General features: G+C 47.2%; 1 protein-coding gene across 3 annotated transcripts in view; it reads left to right on the top strand.

Moving 5' to 3' along the window:
* Positions 1-2,630: 2,630 nt before the first annotated feature.
* Positions 2,631-25,943, top strand: part of ZNF276 (zinc finger protein 276) — a 921,405-nt gene continuing 898,092 nt past the window's right edge. For 2 of the 3 annotated variants that reach the window (XM_069635570.1, XM_069635569.1), the window contains exon 1: positions 2,641-3,052. In XM_069635570.1, the coding sequence (XP_069491671.1) occupies positions 2,821-3,052 (232 nt within the window). In that variant the 5' untranslated portion in view covers positions 2,641-2,820. Of the gene's footprint in view, positions 3,053-25,943 lie in introns of all 3 variants that reach the window. The other variant, XM_069635568.1, reaches the window with a different exon arrangement.

Genomic DNA, 25,943 nt, shown 5'->3' with positions numbered 1-25,943 from the left:
CTGCTACTTCAAATCTAAAGGTTGTAGGAAAAATACTACAAGAAATCAAAGAAAACAATGAAAGGTGGGTACATTCTGATACTGGTGCAGTCCTTACTGCTTGGTAATACAAAGTGCTGAATAAGATAAAACAAACAGCAATGTAACAGAGTTTCACAACACAATCAGACCAAAATGTACTTAAGAATGAATAACAGTAGCAACCCACTCACGCGCACACACATAATTAGGTAGGGACCTTCAGCTGAGGGCGCAAATTATAGCTGTCTCCTGGTTAAACTGATCATGCTACCATTGGTATCTCTAGTGGTCTGTCTGAAAAAGCATTCTGTTGAGCATGTTGGAGTATTCTACTTTTGTTTAAGAACACTTTTTGCAGATACCAGATTATAAACATTTCCCTTATCACTTTATTAATTTGTTTTAGTGTGAGGGTCAGGATAGATTGTTTGGACACAAGGACGGCTTTTGATTTATGACATCCTGACACAGACAGATCGTTAGTTTTGTTTTTAGGTAGGGAAACGTCTCTTGAGAATAGGGTTAGAGGCATTTTCCCAAACCATTTAAGTTGAATAAAAGTTTATAACCAAAACATGACTGTGTGTCCGGATTTCATTCCTGACTCCTCACACTATCCAATCACTCTCCGGGCCTGCAAATACTAACCCCTCATCACAATTTCAATTGCCTAAAAATGTATGTATATGAATGCAGGTGCTAGCAGTGAAATTCTTTACGTTAGTAATTGCCGGGCCTTTGTTAACAACGACGCCCAGGCGCCGTTTAACATCTGTGTCCTGTTCTGTCCGGCAACGGCTCTGTAGGTCCACTATGGTCAAGTCAGCATAGCCCAAAATGTATGGGGCGGGGGCTGAAGCCCGGCCAGCTCAATGGTGTTGCGCCACTGGTGACAGATGCAGCGACAGCGCCTTTTCAATAATCATGCTGCACCTTTGCATTCTGGTATTTGTTTGTAGTCGGGTGGGGGGGAATTGTGCACAGAGCGCTAGTAGACCTGTGGTTGGCACTGCCTGGGTGGGAGATTTTGTCACAGAAAGCGGGAGAATGCCCAAAAGTGGTGGCAATATACAGGACCTCTTATGTGACGCTCGGTTCGCTGTTGTGGAGGAGTGCCACATATAGCACTGGTATATACTGGGAGATACTTGTATATCAGTATACTGTGAAATGTGCATCTTGCAATTTCATTGAAAAAAGACATTTGCAAAATAAAAAATGCTGCTTAAATTTGCAGTCACTAGTTTTCTTTGAATTGTCTCTGTCAGAGTAGGACACAAAACCCTGTATTTTTTGTGCTCCTTCATTTGTGTTTTATCACAGGTTATTAAAGAAGTTATATGCCTGTAAAATTGCTTAATCAGAAATGCTCTGTTCCCAGCGGCAGTTTAGTTAAATTAGCTCGATATTTAACAAAACTGCAGCCCAGACTTGCAATTCGCTTGTTAAGGGGCTGGCCAGCCCACAAAGGGGGCGCTAGAACGACAACCTGCATAGTGGGCTGCCCCTATCCAACTCTGGGCTTGGGGAGTACTCATAAGGCTGGGGACTGCTGGGCCTAGCTCAGTTTTTTGCAGCCCCTGCACAAAGTCCCTCCCACCCTCTCTGATGTTTCATGCACCCGGCAGTTTATTAGATCTGGGTAGAACAGTTTCGGTACCCTAAGGGGCAGGTTCCCCCTGACGGCTAGTTAGCGGCACAGTTCAGAAATTGAGTTCATTTTGTGAGATGTTAGCAATTGCTTATGGTTATAGATTGTGTAATTTGTTGCAAACTTTTGATGTTCTGTCCCAGGCGAAGTCACAACGTGTTAATAATTGCTTCGGTTCATAGATTGTGTACTTTTGTTGCTAACGTTTCTTTTTCTGTCACAGGCAGAGCTACGGGGCGGTCCTAGCCGGGACTAGCTTCGACACTGCAGTTTTAGCGCGATTGCTGCACTCGAGCCAGGTTTGGGATGAGCACTGACTCCCTGACACACAGTTAAGACTCCTCTTCAACTGAATGCAGTGGTCCCAGGTCTATTACTGCCTGGTAGTTGCTAACCAGAGGCAGAAGTCTGCTACTTTGCAAACCGTGACACATGTCACCCGTGGAGCCCGGGAAATCTAAAGGGGTACCTTAGAAAGTGCTTTAGGACAATGCTTTGCTTAAGAGACTGGGACCGCCCCCAATTTGTTTGCTTGACTCCAATAAATACAATCATTTGTTTCCAAAAATTATGGTTATTATGATTGGGAAAGTAATCATTGCATCTACGTCTGGGATATGGGCGGGGGTAAAGTAGGGGATAGCACGCTATCTATAAAAACAGGGGAGTAGCAGGCAGTGCTGACCACGGCAAAGACTGTGAAACCAGCCCTACTGTGACAAGTCCATACAGACCATGAAGAATAGAGGCCTCAGTGTGCAAACTGTCGCTGTTTCTAGTTTGAAAAATATGTCCAACACCTCCTAACAATAATCAAGAAAACTGAAGCTGTGAGGAAAAACGCTGCTTCATTTGAACACGACCTCTCTGGCGAAAAGCTGTCATTCGGCTCGTGCACTCACGTAGCGGCCGCGAGCGACATGAACGCGCAGCCTGGACACCAGTGCTGTAGGAGGGCAGCGTGCGCCACCCAGTGTCTCCAGACTCTTCACGTTCCGCCCGTCAAAACAGAAGGGGTGCGAGCGCCAACCGGAATTGGCACTTGTACACCGGGGACATAAACCAAGGCAGGAACGTCGCCACGGGATAGAACAAGTCGGGGCCTCCCGCTTTGGAGCACTGGGAATTGCGTCAGGCAGGAGAGCCCCATGAAGAGAGACCGCCGCGGTCGATTCCTCACAGACGGTATCCATCTCAGGCTGGACCGCCAGGCGGCCGCAGGGAAGCCGTGCAGGGGTGGAAGTCTGAGCCTGGCCCGGTCTACCCAGGGCAGAGAGCAATGCGAGCCAGGTTCTGGGCTGGAGGAGATAATGGGAGAGACACCCCACGGCTGGGAGGCGGCAGCCGAGCGCCTCCTGGAGGAGGGGCCTGGTGTGGCAGGTACGTTCCTGTTGGAGAGTGTAATATGTAGCATGTGAAGTCTCATATTCAGAAATGTACCCTCTATCCTCGGCATAGAGCTGCTTCTGTGTCCACGCCTTTCTCTTGGCACTTGGAAATTAGGGTTGCTGGAAGCCGTAGTTGTACTTGTAGCTTCGCCCTGCACTTGATGTCAATGTTGTGGTGCCTGCACCATCGATGCTTTGAGCTACTGTTTCTATGTTTGGTGATAGACATCCTTGGGTGCATCCATCTTCTCTGAGTGGCATGACGTCCTGTAACTTTCCACTAGTGTTGTTAACATTCCCCTTGTTCTCTCTTTACTTTGGTGCTGCTGCTGCATCCATTTGTCCCGGTAGCTAATTGTGCCTTTATTTGTCTATTTGAATACAGCATACACCCAGAATAATTGTGTTGTACTAAATGATTTGGTGAACTGACTGTAAAGTGACTGTGGCTTCAAATCGGACAATCCTTTTGGACGAACTGGAATATTATAAAGGCAAAATCAAAAATCACTTTTTGTAAATGACTGGATTACTAATAGGGAAAAATTGGCAATTTACAAGATTGTTTTTATTGCATTTTATGATTAGTAACACAAGAGAATAAACTGTGGGACTTGAACATTGCCCCCCCCCACCGGCTGGTAATGTTTATCCAATTATTACTATGTCCTTTTGTGATTGTTCCCTCAGGTGATCATGTCCAGAATTCTGATTTTGGGTGGACACCATTGCAGCATATAGTCACTTTGAAGGAAGTCTAGCACCAGCCCCCAGTCTGTTTGGAAGTTTTGGTGGGCCCCTTGTATATTATGTTATGCGCTCCATTGCTATGAGTTGCCAGACTCTCTGCAACCATTCTATCGTTGATGGAGTTTTCTGTTTCCATCTTTGGGTTATTGTTAGCCAGGTGGCAATCAGGAGCTCCATAAAATTTCTCTTCTGGATCTTCGTCATGGTCTTGTCTCGGGGGTCCCAAAAGCCGCCCATCCACATCTTTCTTTTATGTATTCTGCCCCTTTAAACATCTCTTGCATTTGGGTTTTTATCTCCGACCAGAAGCCTTGCAGTATCGGGCAGTCCCACCAGATATGTCTCCCGGTGCCCTCCGCTTCGCAGCCCCGCAGAAAGGCTATCAACCTCCAAGCCCATAACAGGGCCCCGGGACCGGATATGATCCCCTCTGATCTGTTTCAAGACCCGCTGGATATGTGGGCACCACTACTCATGGTGGTATTTATTGCGTGTATGCAATCGGGGAATTATCCCCCTTCGTGGAAAAGGGCTATTATTTTCCCAATCTTTAAAAAAGGAGATATGGCTAGTCCAAGTGCATATAGACCGATTTCCTTGTTGGACTCCTCCTTTTAAGATTTCTGGGAGAATTTTATTGGCTCGTATTGAATCCTGGTTAGGGGAAGCTTTGATCCTTTCAGATATTCAATTCGGATTCCGTCTAGGGGTCGGCACAATTGAACAGAGCCTGAACCTTTATCTTTTGGTGGCCAATTCGGTTCACCATAGGGTAGAGGCAGTATATTTGGCCTTTATGGACCTGAGCACGGCATTTGATAAGGTGGATAGGGCAAAGCTCTGGCCCGTGCTTGGGTCCTTGGGGTGCCCGGGGGATATTCTGAAGGTACTGGTCGAGCTGCATACTGATAATGAGGCGTGTGTACGTAGCGGCCCAGGGGGACACTGCACAGCCTGCTTTAGGGTGGGGTGTGGCATACGGCAGGGCTGCGTGTTAGCCCCTATCTGCTTCTGCCTTTATATTAACAGTCTTTCACTTGATCTTATCAATACCTTGGCTGATTTCCTAGTGTTGGGGGGTCGGGGATTCCCAGTTTTAGCTTATGCTGATGATACAGTTTTGTTAGCAAGAACCCCCATAGCTTTACAGGCCCTGATCAACGCATACACAACTTTCATGTGTAATCTAGGTTTAAAAATCAACACTAAAAAATCGGCAGTGATGGCTTGTGTGGGCAGAAAGCGGTCAGTGGCTATGAAACCGATGCTCTGTGCCGGAGAAATTCTACCCCGAGTCAAAGCTTTTGACTACCTGGGTATCATGTGGCTAAACAATCGGCTAGAGCCAGCAAACTGGGGGAATTTTTCGTTTTATGTCTAGGTGCAAGGGCCAGCCTTTAGAAGTAATCATTAAGATTTATGGTGCCCACACATTGGCCGTCACTATGTATGGCACCCCTATATGGGGTTTCACAAGGGCTGTGGATATCCAAGTTAAAGAAAACAAATTCTTCAGACAGCTGTTGCGGCTCCCGAACTCAGCAGCGTGCATCTCAATACATAGAGAATTGGGAATGGAGTTCTGGGAGGACCAGTGGGCGTTGGCCCCGATCCTATTTTGGATCCTATTGTGGCTCAATGAATTTGCATCCCTGTGCCATTTCATCATTCGGACTGTGGTGGGCAAAGCAGGGTGGCAAAAAATCCCTTTACTTGCTTATATGTCGAATGCTCTTGGGGAGGTCAACCTTAGTGCTCTTTTTCCACCAGCCTCACTCATAACTAAGACCGAGGGTTCTAGCCACAAAATTGTGGTCAGAGAGGCCATAGTGAGGAAAAGAATACTTTTGGAATATGGCAATAAATGTGACAAATTCCACTCTATGATCAGTAGACCCTCGGGTATCCAACCATATTTAACTTGGAGTCCATACAAAAAAGATAGGTGGTTAATTACAAGGGCACGATTTGATTCCCTCCTCTTGCAAGCAAACACAGCAAGGTGGAAAGGATTCCCAGATGTGGTTGGTTGTCCGGTATATGGACACCAGCAAGAAGATTTAGCTCATTTAATGTTTCTTAGCCCGGGTAATGCAGGCATTCGTAGAGCAACTTGGTTACCCTCCCTAAGGAAATTTGAGCTATGCCACTATAAAGCTGCACTCGCTTTTCTTCTGAGTGCAGACACTGTTTTTACAGCGTGGGCTTTGCTCACATTTTTAAAAAGAGCAATGTATTTTAGGAAAAGTTTGTTGAGGCTCCAGGGAGACGGAAGCAAAGTATGAAATACCTACACAGTGGAATTACTCTGCATAATGATTTAACTGCGTCCCTGTTAAAACTGGATCTTATGAATTTGCGACTATGAATTCACTATTGTTTTATTCTTTTACGCCCCATTTTAACACTATGTACATGTTTTTTAAGAATTGTATGTATATTTTTTTTTTATTGTTTGATGGATTTTTTAAATCCGAATAAACTTTTGGTTGACTGACTGACTGACGGCAAAATCAAGAATCACTTTTTGTAAATGACTGGATTACCAATAGGGAAAAATTGGCAATTTACAAGATTGTTTTTATTGCATTTTATGATTAGTAACAGAAGAGAATAAACTGTGGGACTTGAACATTGTCCCCCTCCCCACCCCCACCGGCTGGTAATGTTTATCCAATTATTACTATGTCCTTTTGTGATTGTTCCCTCAGGTGATCATGTCCAGAATTCTGATTTTGGGTGGACACCATTGCAGCATATAGTCACTTTGAAGGAAGTCTAGCACCGGCCTCCAGTCTGTTTGGAAGTTTTGGTGGGCCCCTTGTATATTATGTTATGCGCTCCATTGCTATGAGTTGCCACACTCTCTCTGCATCCATTCTATCGTTGATGGCAGAGTTTTCTGTTTCCATCTTTGGGCTATTGCTAGCCATTTGGCAATCGGGAGCCCCATAAAATTTCTCTTCTGGGTCTTCGTCATCGTCTTGTCTCGGGGGGTCCCAAAAGCCGCCCATCCACACCTCTTCTTTTATGTGTTCTGCCCCTTTAAACATCTCTTGCATTTGGGTTTTTATCTCTGACCAGAAGCTTTGCAGTATCGGGCAGTCCCACCAGATATGTCTCCATGTGCCCTCCGCTTCGCAGCCCCGCCAGCATGTGTTTTGTTTGGTGTTGTACATTTCATGTAGTATTTCTGGGGTGTAGTGGCACTGGATCATTCTTTGTCCAAGCTTCTCTCTGCTGAATCGCCCGTGTCCGTTTGGTGATGATTTGCCAGACATATTCCCATTGGTCTCTCGTGATCTCCCTCCCCAGAGTTGTTTCCCATCTCTTCATATATTGCCATTTTGTGTCTTCCGCTTGGGCATTTATGAACTTGTACAATGGTGAAACACATTTTTTGTCTCCTGTGTGTGACATAATATATGATTCGAATGGGGTCAGATCTCTCGTTGCCGCCAGCGTTATCCTTGGAGTGGAGAGCAGTGATGAAGTTGCTCGTATTTGAATCTGTCTTTTTCTGTGACGCTGAAGTGTGCAGCATTCCGCGAATGTTCTAATCTGATGGTCTTCATACATGTCCCCCACTTTCGTGCATTAGGAATCGAACCATTTTTTGACCTTATCTTTCTCTGTGCCCGGTTTGAATTCCGGGTTCTCAAACAACGGCATGAAGGAGGCCGGATTTATTGTCAATGTTTTTTTTTTTTTGTCGCCCTGTTCCAGATTTCAAGCACTGCGCTCATGATCTCACTGATTCTGAGATTTGGGTGCCTGTGTTCAGGGCTGGTCCACGGGAGATGTTGAAGGCTTTTCCTTGCCACTGCTCTGTCTTGTGCCGCCCATATCTTCTCTGAGGTGTTGGGGATCCATTCTTTCAAGACCCACAGTTGTGCCGCCTCATAATATTTTCAGAAATGTGGGAGTGTCAGGCCTCCTTCTGCAATGCTGGAGAGTCTTGGGGTTTTGCTCCTGCCATATGTATTTGTTTATCATTTTGACTAGTGTTTTGAAGAACGTGGGCGGGATTCTGATTGGGAGTGCCTGGAAGTAGTATAGAAGTCTGGGTTGTATTGTCATTTTTATCACTGTTATTCTGTCCCACCATGTGACCGCTAAAGGGGTCCACCTGTCCAGGTCGTTCCTCACTTTGGCTAACAGGTTCGGGTAGTTTCCTGCATATAGTCCTTTAATTGAGTTGGTGAGGGTGACCCCCAGGTAGTTGATTCCATCTTCCGCCACTCAGAGTTGTAGCTCCCCTGCGCGTGTCTGTATTTCCTGTTTGTCACCGGCCAGTACTATTAGCTCTGACTTTTGCCTGTTTATTTTTAGGCTTGAGACACGACCATAGTCTTCTATCGTTTGTATTACTGGGGGCAGTGTATCTACCGGTTCCGCTAGGGCGATCAGCATGTGTCCGCATAAGCTGCTGTTTTATGGGTTGTGCCTCCTATTGTGATGCCTTTGATTTCGGGTGTGTTCCTTAACAGCGGCTCCAGGAATATAGCGTAGAGGAGTGGGGAGAAGGGACAACCCTGTTTGGTGCCTCTTTCGATTCTTATGTCTGAGAGTTCCCCATCCATCGCGATTCTGGTTGTTGGTGAGTTATAGTTGGCCCATATCATGTCGATGTAGGTTTCGCCAAGATCCATTTTTCTTCAGAGTATGGAAGAGCATGGACCACTCCGTGCGGTCAAATGCTTTTTCCGCATCTATTGCCAGGAGGGCGGCTGGGGTTCTTGTGATCCCTACGTTCTCAATCAGGTGAGTGATTCTTCTAATGTTGTTCTGTTAGGGATAAATCCCGACTGATCTTGGTGTATCAGTTTGGGAAGCAGGGGGGTGAGTCTGTTAGCTAGAATTTTGGTATAAAGTTTGGCATCTAAGTTTGTTAGTGCTATGGGACGATATGAGTCTGGTGCCTCTGGGTTTTTCCCTTTCTTATGGAAGACCAATATATTTGACTCATTCATTGAGTTTGTGATGTTAGCTGAGTCCTTGAAGGTGTTAAAAAGCTCTGTGAGGACCGAGCTTAGAGCTCCCTCGTAGGTTTTATAAAAGGTGGCTGTATAACAATCCGGGCCCGGAGCTTTGTTTTTTTTGGCAAATCTCTTATCGCCTTCACGACTTCCTCAACCGATATTTGTGCATTGAGTGCTGTTTTCTACTCCGGTGTTCTGGTTGGGAGTTTCATATCTTTTAAATAATTTGATTGGTCTATCGCTTTTGGTTTGTCCGATGAGTACAGTTCTTGGTAATAATCTCTAAATATTTCTTTTATGGCCTTCGATTGTGTTTTCACTATATAATTACAGTTTCTCAGAGCCTGTACTGTTTGCCTTTGTTGTTTGCCTTTCAGCTGTCTCGCCAGTAGTTTGTCTGCTTTATTGGCTTTCGTGGCGTACCAGTGTTTCAAGTGAAGTAGTTGGTTCTCTGCCCTTTTTGTTCCGATCGCCTCCTGCTGGCCCTGTTAATGTCCATAGGCTCTCTTTAGTTTCTGGATTTGCTTATTTGTCATTTCCTCTCAACTTCATTAGGTTGTTTTCAAGCTCTCCCTCCCATTTACGGGATTGTCTATCTTTCTGAGCTTTTAGAGTGATCAAGTGACCCCTCATGACCGCCTTAAAGGCTTCCCATATTGTGGCCTTGGCTACATCTGGGGTGTTGTTTTGATCAAAGTACTCTTCTATGTAGCCTCTGATTGATTCTCGCATCACTGGGTCTTGGATTGTCATGAGCATGGGTCATGCCCCTAGATTTGCCACTAAGAATTCGTGGACCACGGCTTATCATGCTTGGTCTGTAACGAGGGAAAAACCAAGTCTAGGCTATATGGCAGAAGACACTTCCTCATTACCTAAAATGGCGGCCTAGTGGTCCTCTGGGAAGTGATAGTGATGGTCTAGTGCTTCACACTCGCTGCTTATATAAGCCCCTCCCTGTTCCTGCTCTGCGCTTCGCGTCGTCTGCTTGCAGTGTACGCTTAACGCGGTGCCAGTTGCAGTCACAGTTTTCCTCAGCCCGTTCTTGAAATATCCTTATCGTAGTTTCCATTGTTCCCTCTGTAGTAGCCTAGTAACTTCCCTGTCATTATCACAGTATTCCATAGTGTTTGTTTTTTCAGTCAGCATTATGGGCATTTGCCTTCACGTCTGTCGCAGCACTGTTGCCGTGCTCATTCCTGTCAGCGGAATATTTCGTTGAATCTCCGTTAGCTGTTTGAAGTTCGTTTTCTTGTCAACCTACATTTATTGCAAGTATTGGCCGTTAATGTTATTGTGCGCACTTGTTTTAGATATCATTAGTTTGACAGCGTGCATTTTCCAGTCAGTTGAATTACTTAGTTTTGTGTCAGCTGAAGAAGTTGTTTCCCTGTCAGTCAGCCTTTTACACACTCTGTAGGGTGCTGCAATTCTGTGACAAGGTTTGAGTTACCACACATTGGGTGCTACAATTTTCCCAGTCAGCGGAACTAACTAGGGTCATATTAGTTAGCTGTTGGAAGTTGCCTCCCTCTAGTTAGCATACAGCACATTACGAACGAAGCTAGTGTTTCATGTAAAAAGGCAAGCACATTATTTGAGAGTGTGAGGCATAGTTCTTCTTGGTTGTTAATGCCCATAGGGGAACCAAAATACATTGTCTGGTCACTTGTTCACACGCACATGTAGGCGTTCCTCATTTTTGGTTTAGGAAGGTTAGGAGTTCCTGTTCTTGCACTTTCAATCGTTAATGGAACAGCTCCCTTTGTGCTATTCTAGTCAAGGATAGCTTCTATCTCCTACCTTCTCCTAATAGCTCTCTCTCTCTCAGATCACGCACACTAGTGGTTCTACTCCCTTCAGAAAATACATTTCATCTCCATTCTTCAGAACAAGCGCCCCTGCGTAGAAGCAGGATGGAGAGCTCAACAACAAATAACAAAAGGTAAAGAACCCTGGAGAGTTAGAGAGGTAATAACTGAATTGGTGCATTAGACAAGCATATTGAGGATTGCCGAATGTTCTTTTTCTTAGATAACCTGACTACATAGAGTTACAACGCACACTAAGAATAGTACAACCTGATTTTCCAGAGAAGTGCTCCCGCAGAGTTTCTTTTTTGAGGTAAGCGTTACAGAACGCGAAGCCGTGCTGAATAATACTCTGCCTGAGCATTCATGGAAAATACAGAGATGGATCAGTTAACTCAACTTTTGGGGGAATTATGAGCTGAAGTCCATGCAGCTCGGTCTGAGACCAATGCCCTTAGAAGAGAGCTGGTGGTGAACAAAGATCGAACAGAAGAATTGGCTCGTAAACTGTTACAGGCTCAAGCAGGTCAGGTACCACTACCATTAAGTAATTCCCAGGCTTCTGCATCTTCGGCGCCCCAGGCTCCAGTCCAAGTGGTCATTCCTGGAAACATTCCGTTAGCTCCTCCAGAGCGCTTTACAGGAGATGCAAAGAAATTTGCTGTGTTTTTAAATCAATGCAGATTACATTTTTTGTGCAGACGTGGAGTGTTCACTACAGATCAGTCAAAGGTGGCTTTCGTGTTAACTTATTTGGGCGGCTATGCGGCAGATTGGTCCATACCCCTTGTAAATCGGGATGATCCTGTGTTGCAAAATTTTCAAGAATTTCAGAAAGAATTGGAAAGGCTTTTTGCTCGACACACTCAAGGACAGGCGTTGGATGGCGAGTTGCTGTCATTGAAACAAGGCAGTCAAGAATTGCTGGCATATGTGGCCACCTTTTAATAGGTTGGTGGCAGAAACCAATTGGCCTACGGAAAAAAGAACAACTTTATTTTATCGAGGTCTGCGCAGTGAACTAAAGGACGTTTTGGCACAGGTGGTGAACCCACCGGAGAATATCAACGACTTCATTGATTTAACAATTCAGTTAGATCACAGGTTACAAGATCGCAGGACTGATCGTGCTCGCCAAGACAATCGAGCGTATGTGGTTCGCCCAAGAGAACCAGTTGGAAGATCAGGACCAGAACCTCACTCGGAACCCATGCAGTTGGGGGGAATACAAGGCCCGATTTCTCAAACAGAGAGAGAGAAAAGACGTCAACAAAAGTTATGTCTATACTGTGGTAAGGCGGGTCACTTCTTAAAGGACTGCCCAGTGAAACTGGCACGGAAACCTTTGGGAGGAGTGAGTCAAGACCAGAAGGACCAGAAGAACCAGAATTCGGAAAACTCCAGTGCCCGGCAAGTTTATAGGTCAGCTTGTCGAGCGTGGATAAGGTTTCAGTGACCTCACACTTTGTGTTTCCAATCATCCTATTTAGTCATGAGATTCCTACAATAAAGCATGAGTTGACTGCTTATATTGATTGTGGGGCTATTGGCAATTATATGGCTCTTCACCTGGCTAGCAAATTGGGATTTTCCTTAACGGATAAGTTAAAGGCAGAAAATGTATCCGGGGTCGACGGCACTCCATTAGTGTCAGGTCCGGTTACACAGTGCATTAACAACCTTATTATGCGCTGCCAGGATGGACGCAGAGAGAGGATCTTTTTTGACCTGATTCGAGCTCCACAGTTCCAGATTATCTTGGGAATGCCGTGGTTGGAAAAGCATAATCCATTGATCAATTGGCGAACCAGAACTTTGACCTTTGCTCCTAACTGCCAGAACTCCTGCAATTCTACGGAAGGTTCAGTGGAAATAATGCAACAGGAGGGGTCTACGGAAAACACTTTAGGTCTTATAGGCTCTTTGCCCCCTGAATACCAGAAATTCCAAGATGTATTCCAAGAGGAAAAACAAGCCGAAGTACTGCCCCCTCACAGACCTTACGATTGTCAAATTGATTTGATTCCTGGATCCCAGCTTCCGTGCAGTCGAATTTATGCTTTGACAGAAAGGGAAAATGTCCATTTGAAAACTTATTTGGATCAGTATCTGGCTAATGGATTTATCAGACCATCTAAATCCCCAGCAGCTCCACCCCTATTTTATGTGCCCAAGAAAGAAGGAGAATTAAGAACGTGTATAGACTACCGAGCGCTAAATCAAATCACTGTAAAAGAATCGCTACCCTCTTCCACTCATTTCTACATTGTTGGACCAAGTAAAACAAGCGCACATTTTCACTAAGTTAGACCTCAGAGGTGCATATTACCTAATTCGTATAAAAGAGGGAGATGAGTGGAAAACTGCATTTCAAAGCAGATACGGGCTCTTTGAATACAGGGTGATGCCTTTCGGGCTGTGCAATGCTCCAGCTGCCTTTCAATCCTTTATGAATGACATTTTCAGAGATATGTTGGATATTTGTGTGGTCGTCTATGTGGATGACATTCTAATCTTTTCGGATAACCCTTTGGAACATGTCAAGCATGTGACCGCTGTTCTCCAACGACTCAAGGAAAACTCTCTCTGTATGTTAAACTGGAAAAATGTCACTTCCACGTTCCAGAAGTTGAGTTCTTGGGGTTCATTTTGTCAGCACAAGGAGTGAAGATGGACAATCAAAGTTGATGCCATTCTCACCTTGCCTGCACCCACGTCTGTTAAAGGAATTAAAAGTTTTCTAGGGTTTGCAATTTTTTTTCGACGGTTTGTATCTGATTTCTCGCGATTAGTTCATCCCATTATGTCCTTACTCAAGAAGAACAAAAAATGTGATTGGACTACAGAGGCAGACGAGGCTTTTAAAAAATTAAAGGAGAGATTTACTGCAGCCCCCGTCCTCCAGCATCCTCGGCCGGATCTTCCGTTTGTGGTGGAAACGGACGCTTCAAAAGTGGCCATGGGCGCAGTGTTATCACAGTGCAATCCGGACTCCCACAAATTGCATTCAGTGGCCTTTTGGTTTAAGAAATTCTCCTCGGCAGAGCTCAACTATACAATTACTGATAAGGAAATGGTTGGCCATCAAGTGTGCACTTAAGGAATGGAGACATCACCTACTTGCGGCAAGACATACTGTTACCATTTTTACAGATCACCGCAACCTGCAGTATCTCCGCTCGGCAAAGGCACAATCCTCCCGTCAACTACGTTGAGCACTCTTTTTTTTGTCGAATATGACTTCGTCATCACATTCAGGCCGGGGATGCGAAATGGTAAAACAGATGCACTCTCGTATTGGAAAAGGTGAAGAAGCTTATGTGCCTCCCATTCCTGTGGAAATTATTTCTGGGAAAAAGGTGCTTGGAGTTGTGGGTTCAACAGATTCGTCTTGGGAGAAACTGAGAGAGGAAGTCAAATGCAGCATGACCTCCACTGGAAGCAAAGGGTGAAAACTTCAGTGTTCTGGATGGTTTACCATTCTATCGAAATCGCCTGTACCTGCCCACGCCTAGGCTGCAAGTTCAAGTAATTTCCAACTATCAGGGAGCCTTGTAGAGGGTCATCCTGGAATTACCAAAACCATGGAAAAGGTGAAAAGATCTTATTGGTGGCCCACATGGCAAAGAGATGTAATTCAATTCTTGAAAACTTGCGGAAATTGTGCTCAAAACAAGAATCAAAAGAGTAAACCCGCTGGTCTTCTTCAACCGTTGAGCGTGCCACCTGCTCCCTGGCAGACTCTTCTCTATGGACTTCATCACAGATCTACCCAATTGTGATGGGTATGATACCATCTTGGTGGTGGTGGATCTTTTTTCAAAGATGGCGCATTTCGTAGCTTTGAAGGGTCTACCTACACCCTCTGTTCTGGCTAAAACATTTTTGGAGAATGTGGTAAGGCTACATGGTTTTCCTTCCATAGTAGTTTCCGATCGAGGAAGCCAATTTGTTTCCAAATTCTGGAAAAAATGCTGCGAACTAGCCAAGGTGGAGGTTCGCTTGTCCACCAGTCATCATCCACAAACGGACGGACAAACCGAGAGAACGAATCAAACCTTGGAACAGTACCTCCGGTATATGTTGCTTCAGTATGAAGACACCTGGTTTAATGTCCTGTGGGTAGCTGAATAAGCTTACAATAACTCTGTACATGTCTCCATGTTAAAGATGGCGTCTCTAGGGCGCTGAGTACCTGGGCTTCCGGTAGTTGTTCTTGGTGAGGTCGCCAGGCTGTCCGACAGGTGATTGAAGATTATGAAACGCGAGAAACCGGCGCACCCCTTCCCCTCGAGTCAACAGGGTTAGAGGTGGACCGGCTCCCAATGCCACAAAAGTGCACCTTCCTGGTTCTTGCAGTGTTGGAGCAGTTTGCAAGATAGAACTGCGGACGGAATGCCGTGGTGTATTCAGAGGACGAAAACCTGGAGGAGGCAGGCAGGTCTTGGAAGGCAAGGTAGAAGAGCAAGACCGTAGCGGGCAAAATTCTGTAGAACCAGGCTGAAGCAGACAAAGACTGGTGGGCAGGCTGGAGCAGGCAAGGAATGGAGGGCAGGCTGGAGCAGGCGAGGACTGGAGGGCAGGCTGGAGCAGGCAAGGAATGGAGGGCAGGCTGGAGCAGGCGAGGACTGGAGGGCAGGCTGAAGCAGGCAAGGAATGGAGGGCAGGCTGGAGCAGGCGAGGACTGGAGGGCAGACTGAAGCAGGCGAGGGCTTCAGGAGCGAAGACACGATCCGAGAAACAAACCGCGTTGAGACGCGGTGAGTTTCGGGATCTCGCTCCTTAAATAAGACCGGCAGCACTCAGGAGGCTTGGAACGCAAGCCGTGTTATCCCCGAGTGCTGCCGCGTCCGAAACGAGGCTTGGGAAGCAAGCTTGTGGCTTCCCAAGCGCCTCGAGGACTGCGCATGCGCGAAGACCGAGACGCGGCCTTCCGCGCATGCGCAGACCCCGGGACACAGAAACCCCAGAAGCGCCGGGTGTCGCGGATAACCGCGGACCCCCCAGCCGGTATCGGGGATAACAGCGCCAGGATGGGGCGCGTCGGAACCCATAATCGCGCCCCCTCCGACAGGTAAGTGAGGTGGAGGTGGTGACACTTTGCCCCTTCCCAGAAAGCCCAGGAGCCCCAGGTTTCGATGGAAAGCGGCGATAGAAATCACGGATCAGGCAGGGGGCATGTACATAACTGCGTGGTTCCCAAGTTCTATCACAGGCTGGGTAGCCCTTCCAGTCCACCAAATACTGGAGTACCCCTCGCCTGATGCGAGAATCGCAAATTTCCTGTACCTCAAATTCGGGAGACCCCCGGACTACAACTGGTGCGGGACGAGGGGCGGAACGGCCAAACGTGTCCACCACATATGGCTTCAACAGGGAGACATGAAAAACCGGATGCACCTGCCAAGTTTGAGGCAATTGCAAACGGAAAGCCACAGAAGACAGGCGTTTAGTGATCCTGAAAGGGCCAAAGTATCGGGGAGCCAATTTGGTGGGTAAATTACGAATGGGGAGATGTTTGGAGGACAACCAGACTAGATCCCCCACCAGGAAGCAGGTTCAGGTGTCCTTCCCTTATCAGCCTGTCGCTTCATCCGTGCCTGCACCTCCGCCAAAGTACTGCGAGCCAAGGAGTGTTGATCCTGAATGGAAGTGACAAGCCAATCAGCAGAGGGAACTGTACTTGAAGGTACAGGACAAAAGGGTACCAATTTAGGATGTAAGCCGGACAAACAGAAAAACGGACTCAGGCCCGTAGCTGAATGAACTGTGTTGTTATAGGAGACCTCAGCAAAAACTAGATGGGACTTCCAGTTAGATTGAGTGGCATTGGCAAAACAGCGAAGATATTGTTCCAGAGTCTGGTTAGTCCTTTCAGTCTGGCCGTTGGTGTGAGGATGATAACCAGAACTGAGTGCACGATGGATGCCGAGATGACTGCACAATTGACGCCAGAAAGATGACAGGAATTGAGACCCTCGGTCGGATATGATCTTTTGCGGCAGTCCGTGTAACCTGTATATCTCCAGAAGAAATACCGATGCCATCTGTGTAGCAGTTGGTATTTTAAGGAACGGAACAAAATGTGCCGCCTTGGAAAAGCAATCCACAACGACCATGATGCAGGAATATTCTTCAGATGGAGGAAGTTCTACGATGAAATCAACCGCTATGGTGTGCCAAGGGTAAGGAGGAATCTCGGTGGGATGAAGCAACCCTAGGGGCCTCTTCCTAGGAATCTTCACCTGGGCACACACAGGACAACTCTTTACATAACGTTCAACATCATGGGCCCAACCTGGCCACCAGAATTGTCTGGATATTATTTCTCGAGTTGCTCCGATACCACGATGGCCACCAACTCGGGAGTCGTGAAACCCCTGAAGCACAAGAGTTCGAAGAGAGGTTGTGGGAACATACAGCCGATTCCGGAAGAAAAGTAGTCCATTCTCTTCAGTAACCTGTGGATGCCTCATGAGGCCTTCCCGATCAGGATCGGTGATTGTGTCTTGTAGAATCTTCTGAAGATAAGGTGATAAGGTGAACAAGAAATGCTTTGGGGATATAATTGGTTCCTCCCTGTACTGCTTTCTTGCTTCTACCTCCAAGGATCGAGACAAGGCATCGGCCTTTAAATTACGAGCACTGGGGATGTACGTGATATGGAAGTCATAGTGGGAGAAAAAAAAAGCCCATCGGGCTTGGCGAGAGGTTCGGCACTGAAGAGACTTCAAGTACTGCAGATTTCGGTGGTCGGTACGGACTTCCACTGAATGCCGGCCTCCAAGGAGATGATGTCTCCACTCTTCGAATGCAATCTTTATTGCCAATAATTCTTTCTCGATTACTGCATAATTTTGTTCGCTAGGCATGAGCTTGCGGGAAAGGTATGCCACAGGGTGTTCCACACCAGTTTCTGGTTCCTTTTGTAAAAGGACTGCACCCAGGGCAAGATCGGAAGCGTCGGCTTCTACTATGTATGGCGCCTCGTCATTAGGATGACGCAAAATGGGAGCAGTACTAAAGGCTTGTTTCAAGGCGTTGAAAGCCTTGGTTGCTTGTGTATTCCAGAAAAAAGGTGTTTTACTGCTAGTTAGTTGAGTTAAAGGAGCCGTGAGTTGAGAAAAATGGGGTATAAATTGCCGATAAAAATTAGCAAATCCCAAAAATCGTTGTAGGGACTTTACATCAGAAGGTTGAGTCCAATCTTGAATGGCTTGTACCTTGGCCGGATCCATGAAAATTCCAGTGCCACTGATCACATAGCCCAGAAAATCCATCTTTTTCTGGTGAAAAGAACACTTCTCCACCTTAACGTACAGGTGGTTCTGGGACAAACGTCGAAGCACCTCTCGAACATGTTCCACATGTTGCTTCAGGGAGACAGAAAAAATAGTGAGGATATCATCGAGATACACCCAAACTGATATCCCGATTAGATCACAAAAAACGCTATCCATAAAACGCTGAAAGACAGCCGGGGCATTGCACAATCCGAATGGCATTACCCGGTATTCGTAATGCCGGAAAGGGGTCTTAAAAGCCGTCTTCCATTCGTCTCCCTCTTTGATTCGAATTAAGTGATAAGAGCCTCGTAGATCCAACTTAGTAAACACCTGGGCAGTTCGAAGGGACTCCATGATGCTTCGAATTAAAGGCAATGGATACCTATCTTTTCTTGTAATATCATTTAATTGACGGTAGTCAATACAGGGTCGTAAGGTTCCTTCCTTCTTCTTCACAAAGAATAGCGGGAATCCAGCTGGTGATTTCGAGGGAGTGATATAACCCTTCCTGATACAGTCTGACAAGTATTCTTGAAGAACTGCCTTTTCAGTAAGGGACAAGGCGTATACCTTCCCATGAGGAATTACTGAACCAGGTACCAGTTCAATAGTACAGTCAAATGTTCGATGAGGTGGCATTGGTATGTCTTCAGGTTCAGAAAACACTGGCTGAAATTCGGCATATTCCTGAGGGACAGACAACAGAGCACAAAATTCAGGAAAGCCAGTACCCCTCGTGAGGGGTATGGATGGAATCTCCTTTCTTGACACACCGGCCAAACAGCAATCCTGGAGACAGAGAGTAGAGGTGAAATCCAAAAGGCGAGCTCCCCAATTGATGGTAGGATTATGGTGAAGAAGCCAAGGTAAACCCAAGACCACGGGATAAGAGGGTGATTTGATGACATCCAAGGCGATCTCTTCCCTATGTTCTTTAATCTGCATATGTAGACACATGGTTTGTTGACGGATTGGACCGGAAGATAAAGGGGTTCCATCGATGACTTCGACAGGCAAGACACTTCTCCGGGGTAACAAGAGTATTTCTTGGCTGACTGCAAACGTCTCGTCTATATAGTTCCCAGATGCTCCACAATCCAGCAAGCCCAGCACCTCTGTCTCTTTGTTTAACCACGACAACTTGATCCTCACCACCAGTAAAACAGCCGGTTGCATGGGCTGCAATGAGGAGGCGGAACTGGAAAGGACTGAATACGAATCCGAACCTGTCGTCCCCCTTCCTACTGACGACAGGCCAACTAGTTTTCCGACTTTCTTTGTGGGCGTAAAGGACAAGTACCCAAGAAATGCCCAGCAGCCCCACAGTATAGGCAAAGTCTTAGATTCCGTCTGCGTTTCCGTTCAGCTTCCGAGAGTGGACCCCTAACGGCTCCCAACTGCATGGGTTCGGGGCCGGAATCCGAAAGTCCGGAATTTCCAGTTTGAGCGTTGGGTGGTCTTGTGAACAGCCGTTCAGCTCGTCGTCTCTCACCCTTCCGTTCTGCCAATCTATGGTCTATTCGCAATACTTGTTCAATTAATTGTTGCAGGGTATCAGGCTCAGGAATATGTAGCAATTCATCTTTGTACTCCTCTCTTAGACCTCTTCGGAACAAAGTCTTTTGAGTTATCTCAGGCCACTGGGAGTCAGTTGCCAACTGACGGAAACGGCCAATGTAAGCTATAATATCCATAACACCCTGTTTCAGTTCCATCAATTGATTCTGAGCTGCGGAGGCTAAATTTGGTGATTGAAAGACCTCCAGGAATGCTTTTTCGAAAGCTGCAAAGTCAGTTAGTATGGGGCTATTGGCAGACACCAATGGAGCGGCCCAGGCCAGGGCATTTCCAGTCAAATTCCCCAAAATATATCCTATCTTGGCTTTATCGGAATTGAAATGAGAGGCTCTGAAAAGGAAATGTATTCTGCAATGGTTGCAGAACTCTGCCACACGTCTCGGGTCGCCGTCAAACTTGATGGGCGTAGTCTGGGACATAGCCCCTTCTCCCTGGGACGCTACCCCAGAGGCTTGTGACACCATCTGCCTTAGACCAATGGTCTCTTGACGGAGCGCTGTCATTTCGGCCCGAAGAACACGCATCTCCTCCCGGAGATCTTGAGCCTCGTCCATCTCGAAGTCGGAAGGTAGGCGTCTCAATCTGTTAAAGATGGCGTCTCTAGGGCGCTGAGTACCTGGGCTTCCGGTAGTTGTTCTTGGTGAGGTCGCCAGGCTGTCCGACAGGTGATTGAAGATTATGAAACGCGAGAAACCGGCGCACCCCTTCCCCTCGAGTCAACAGGGTTAGAGGTGGACCGGCTCCCAACGCCACAAAAGTGCACCTTCCTGGTTCTTGCAGTGTTGGAGCAGTTTGCAAGATAGAACTGCGGACGGAATGCCGTGGTGTATTCAGAGGACGAAAACCTGGAGGAGGCAGGCAGGTCTTGGAAGGCAAGGTAGAAGAGCAAGACCGTAGCGGGCAAAATTCTGTAGAACCAGGCTGAAGCAGACTGGTGGGCAGGCTGGAGCAGGCGAGGACTGGAGGGCAGGCTGGAGCAGGCGAGGACTGGAGGGCAGGCTGGAGCAGGCAAGGACTGGAGGGCAGGCTGGAGCAGGCGAGGACTGGAGGGCAGGCTGAAGCAGGCGAGGACTGGAGGGCAGGCTGAAGCAGGCGAGGACTGGAGGGCAGGCTGGAGCAGGCAAGGAATGGAGGGCAGGCTGGAGCAGGAGAGGACTGGAGGGCAGACTGAAGCAGGCGAGGGCTTCAGGAGCGAAGACACGATCCGAGAAACAAACCGCGTTGAGACGCGGTGAGTTTCGGGATCTCGCTCCTTAAATAAGACCGGCAGCACTCAGGAGGCTTGGAACGCAAGCCGTGTTATCCCCGAGTGCTGCCGCGTCCGAAACGAGGCTTGGGAAGCAAGCTTGTGGCTTCCCAAGCGCCTCGAGGACTGCGCATGCGCGAAGACCGAGACGCGGCCTTCCGCGCATGCGCAGACCCCGGGACACAGAAACCCCAGAAGCGCCGGGTGTCGCGGATAACCGCGGACCCCCCAGCCGGTATCGGGGATAACAGCGCCAGGATGGGGCGCGTCGGAACCCATAATCGCGCCCCCTCCGACAGGTAAGTGAGGTGGAGGTGGTGACACTCCACAGGTTTGAGTCCATTTTTTACCTTACATGGTCTGCATCCTCGGACATCTGTCTATGATCCTCCCGAATCCTTAGAAATGCCAGCTGTGAAAACTCTGCACGAAAAAATTGCCACCGCCCTGGTCAAGGCACGAGAGCATTTGTTTGTCGCCAAAGAGGCCCAGAAGAAATTTGCTGATCTAAAAAGAAAGAACACTCTGGAGTACAAGGTGGGAAATTTGGCGTGGCTGTCTACCAAAAACTTAACATTGAAAGGGTCATGAAAATTTCTTCCAAGATTTCTGGGACCATTTACTATCGAAGAAGTAATTAATCCAGTGGCCATGAAATTGACTCTTCCCAAGAACTTGAAAATCCATCCAGTGTTTCACGTTTCCTTGTTGAAACCAGTCAGCCAAAATACCAGAATTCAAGAAGCACCAGCCCCAGTGGAAGTTGAGACCAATCAGCCAGAGTATGAAGTCGAGGCTATTCTGGACTCAAAGGTGGTGCACAAGAAGTTGTTCTATTTGGTGGACTGGAAAGGGTATGGTCCTCAGGATAGAACTTGGGAACCCCAAGAGAACATTCATGCAACTAGTGTCATGAATAAAGCTTCAGGCTCAAGAAGATTTGTGGCCCCCTTTGTTGTTCGCAAGAGAAGCCGTGCTCCGACAGGTTCTGGCCCTTTAAGACAAGGATTACCAGGCCCATGGAAGTTGGCTTGGCAACGCTGGCGTCCTGTCATTTCTTCATTGCCCCGCATCCGGCGTGCTACTAGCGTGTTCACGTGATCACTATGCGCTCACGTGATTGTTTAAATAGCGCCGCCGGGAATCACTCGGTGCTTCTGAACTTCCTGGTTTCCAGTGGCGTTACTTTGTATCATTGAATCTTGTGTACCTTCCCTCCCTTTCCCCGCCCATCTTGGAACTGCCTTCCTGTGTATCGGATTTCGGACTGTCCATGGATATTGCCTGTCTCCTGCCTCCTTGGTGTTTGAACTTTGTTTGATCCATTCTTTGAACTGCTTTGACCTCAGAACGTCCACGGATTTCGAACTAGCCTACGTTTGTTTGCCTTTTGGATTGCTACAGACTTCTTTTGAACTGCCTTGGCGTACGGATACTTTGGATTTTGGTTCTGGATCTTCCTTTTGGATTTTGAAACTTTGTGTGTACTTTGAACTTGAGACTGCCAGTGAGTCCTGCTTAGGCATCCTCGTTCCGTCGGGGTAGTTTGGATTCTCTGCATTACTCTACGGACCCTCGAATCATCATTGCCTCAACTGCTCCAGTACAGCTTCCTTCACGGTAAGGGTGTCTTTTGAGTTTCCCTTTTTGTAATCATTAGCCTGTCAATTCCAGTAGCTAGCATTTATTGTTTCATTTTCTTATCCACAGGGATAAACTGGTAGATTGGCTGGTACATTTCTTTGGGTTTGACAGTGTTTAACTCAAAGGTCAGTGTTCCGTTATTCTTTGTTCACACTGTATTACTGTTACGGATTGTGGATAACTTACGTCACTTTCCTTATAGTCGCTTCCAGTCTACCTATACTACTGTGTCGGCGCACCTTATCCTGAGTACTGCAGCCATCCTGGTCTTCGTTTGGCATCCTATCTTTTGGCTACTAGATCGCACTGGTTGTTCACTTTCAGCCAGCGGGGTATAATAGTCAGAAGAATTCTTCGGCTACACTAAGAGGGCAATATTCCCCTGACTGATTCAGAAGCCTTTAATAATGGATGCCAGCGATTCCTTGACAGCTATTCTCCAGCTTGTGGCTGAATTACATACTGATATGGCTGCTGCCCACTCCGCCACTGAAAGGCGTATTGATCGGCTTCAAGCTGGTTTACAACCCAGTGGTGCTTTGATACCCCCTCCTGCAGTGCCCTCGGGTTCCGGTTTGTCTCAGCCGCAGCAGGAGGCGGGCCCGATATATATGACGGCCCAATTTCCATTGACTCCACCGGAGCGGTTTATGGGGGATCCTAAATCTTATAGGACCTTCCTAAACCAGTGTAGGTTGGATTTTCTTTGCAGGCCTGCTTCATTTCCGGACTCCACAACAAAAGCAGCCTTTTTGTTGTCACACTTGGGTGGTACTGCAGCAGCTTGGGCAAATCCCTTGCTTGAGGAAGGGAGTCATTTGTTCTACAATTGTGACGCATTAATAGAGGCAATGAGTCGTGTATTTGACACGCGGTATGCCATTTAGGCTACCGATTTGGAATTGCTTGGATTACAACAAGGGAATACACCCCTCCTGACTTATGTAGCTAAGTTTAACCAGCTTATAGCAGAAACTGGTTGGCCAGAGGACAAGAAAGCCTCCCTGTTTTATAAGGGACTTTCCGATCCCCTAAAGGACACGCTAGCTACTGTCCCAGTGATACCTATGGCCTTTCCCGAGTTATTGGACCTTGTCTTACAGGTTGACTCCCGACAGGCAGAAAGGAGAGGGGAGAAGAGACTAGTCCAACCCACCTCTTCCTCTGTTCATGTCTCTGCTCCCAGTACGGTAGAACCTATGCAGATTTGAGCCGTTCGGGGGCCAATATCACCTGAGACAAGGGAACACCGGAGAAAGAATGGACTCTGTTTCTACTGTGGGGCTTCTGAACACTTGCTCCGCTCATGCCCTAAGAAACCCAACAAGAAACAGGGAAACGCGAAAGCCCGACAATAATTGGAGTCCAGTTGTCGGGTGGTGTTTCTCGAGACTCCAACGGTCAGGTTCACTATGGTGTGTCGGTGGCTCTTTCCGCTGAGGACGGTGAGGAATGGTTAGTTACGGTGGTTCTGGATTCCGGGGTGACAGGTGACTATGTGGATGATGCGCTGGCTTGAAGACTGTGGTTACCAGTTGTCCTGAAATCATGTCCGGAGATCGTGAAGGCGGTCGATGGTTCATCCCTATTGTCTGGCATGGTAACGGAAAGCACTGCCATCTTGATTATGAAGATGGAAGACTGGCATACCGAAACTATCACATTCGACCTGATAGCCGCCCCCCAGTTCGGGTTTATCCTTGGCCTTCCCTGGTTACAGTTGCATAACCCAGTGGTGGTTTGGCAGTCCGGGGTGGTGTGCTTTCCTTCAGAATTCTGTACTAAGAACGGCCAAGTGATAAATCAGGAGTCCATAACAATAAGTCGTGCGCTTTTGGACACGGCTTCTGTTGTATGTGCGGTAGGTAAAACACAGCTTCCTGACGAATATGAGGACTACCAGGATGTCTTTGATGAAGGGGGTGCTGATGTTTTGCCACCACACAGACCATATGACTGCCCTATTGAGTTAATTCCGTGGGCTAAAATCCCCTCCGGGCGCATATATTCATTGACTCCTAAGGAAGATCAGGTTTTGAAGTCCTACATTGACAGATCTCTAGCATCTGGTTTCATATGCCCTTCACGATCCCCGGCGGCCTCCTCCTTGTTCTTTGTGCCCAAGCGGGAGGGAGATCTCCGCCCGTGTATCGATTATCGTGCTTTGAATTCCATCACTATTACGAATCAGTACCCCATTCCACTGATTTCTGTTTTGCTGGATCAACTAGGTTCAGCTAAGATTTTCACCAAACTTGATCTAAGAGGGGCCTATAATTTGGTGAGAATACGTGAGGGAGATGAGTGGAAAACCGCCTTCAAGACCAAGTATGGTCTCTTTGAATATAGGGTCATGCCCTTTGGCCTTTGCAATGCCCCAGCCACATTTCAGTACTTTGTTAATGAAATATTCCACGATATGATGGATCGATACTTGATTGTGTATCTTGATGATATCCTGATCTATTCACTGTCTTATTCTACGCATGTTGACCATGTTTCGGCTATACTGCAACGGCTTCGGGAAAACCACCTTTATGCTAAGTTGGAGAAGTGTGTTCTCCATGTAAATGAGGTGGAGTTCCTAGGCTACAACATCACCAATAAGGGGTGGAAATGAGCCGAGCTAAAGTAGCCGTGGTGTTGGATTGGCCAACACCTGTTAACTTAAAGACCTTGCAATCGTTCCTTGGATTTGCCAATTTATATCAGCGCTTCGTCCAGGACTTCTCTGCAATTGTCAGCCCTCTTACTGCTCTCACCAGTTCGAAGCGCTCATTTCTTTGGAATGAGGAGGCACAGAATGCCGTTGAGGCTTTGAAGACTGCTTTCACGACCGCCCCTGTACTCCAACATCCGGATCCGACCTCACCGTTTGTGGTTGAAGCTGATGCTTCTGAGGTGGCGATTGGGGCTGTATTATCCCAGTATTGTTCAGACACTAGTGGTCTACATCCTGTGGCTTATCATTCCAGGAAGCTCACCTCTTATGAGCGTAATTACACTATAACAGAGAGAGAGCTGTTGGAGGTCAGAGACGCCTTTTTGGTTTGGTGGCACTATCTATTAGGCACTTCAGAGCCGGTCCAGGTCTTTACGGATCATAGAAACCTCCTGGCTCTCCAGTCAGTGAAATGCATGACAGCACGTCATGCTCGATGGCATGAGTTCTTTTCGGCATTTAACTTTACCATCACTTACCGCCCTGGTTCCCAGAATTCTAAGGCGGCTGCCCTTTCCCGCCTGCACGGTTCCTCTGGTCCTGGTAGTCTTGATGGGGTCCCGATTTTGCCCACTCATGTGGTATGTGGATGTACCTTGCAGCCATATTTGAGGGAAACTCTGAAGAACTGGGTTAAGGACTCGCCTTCTGAAATAAACACGCTGGGACTCGAAATAGTGCATTCAATACCATATAAACTGGGAAAGGTCTACTTACCTGATTTATCTACCCGGAATACCGCCATGCAATGGTGCCACGATTCGTCTTTGGCTGCCCATCCGGGTGTTAGAAAGACTCTGGATCTCTTAAAGAGGTGGTGTTGGTGGCCTTCTCTAGATAAGGTTGTGGCCTCGTATTTGGCAA

Source organism: Ambystoma mexicanum, chromosome 1q (genome assembly GCF_040938575.1).
Source record: "Ambystoma mexicanum isolate Mex_15411 chromosome 1q, UKY_AmexF1_1, whole genome shotgun sequence".
In the NCBI taxonomy this organism is placed as follows: domain Eukaryota; kingdom Metazoa; phylum Chordata; class Amphibia; order Caudata; family Ambystomatidae; genus Ambystoma; species Ambystoma mexicanum.
Note: the sequence above shows the minus strand (reverse complement) of the source record. Positions and strands in the feature narration are given on the sequence as shown.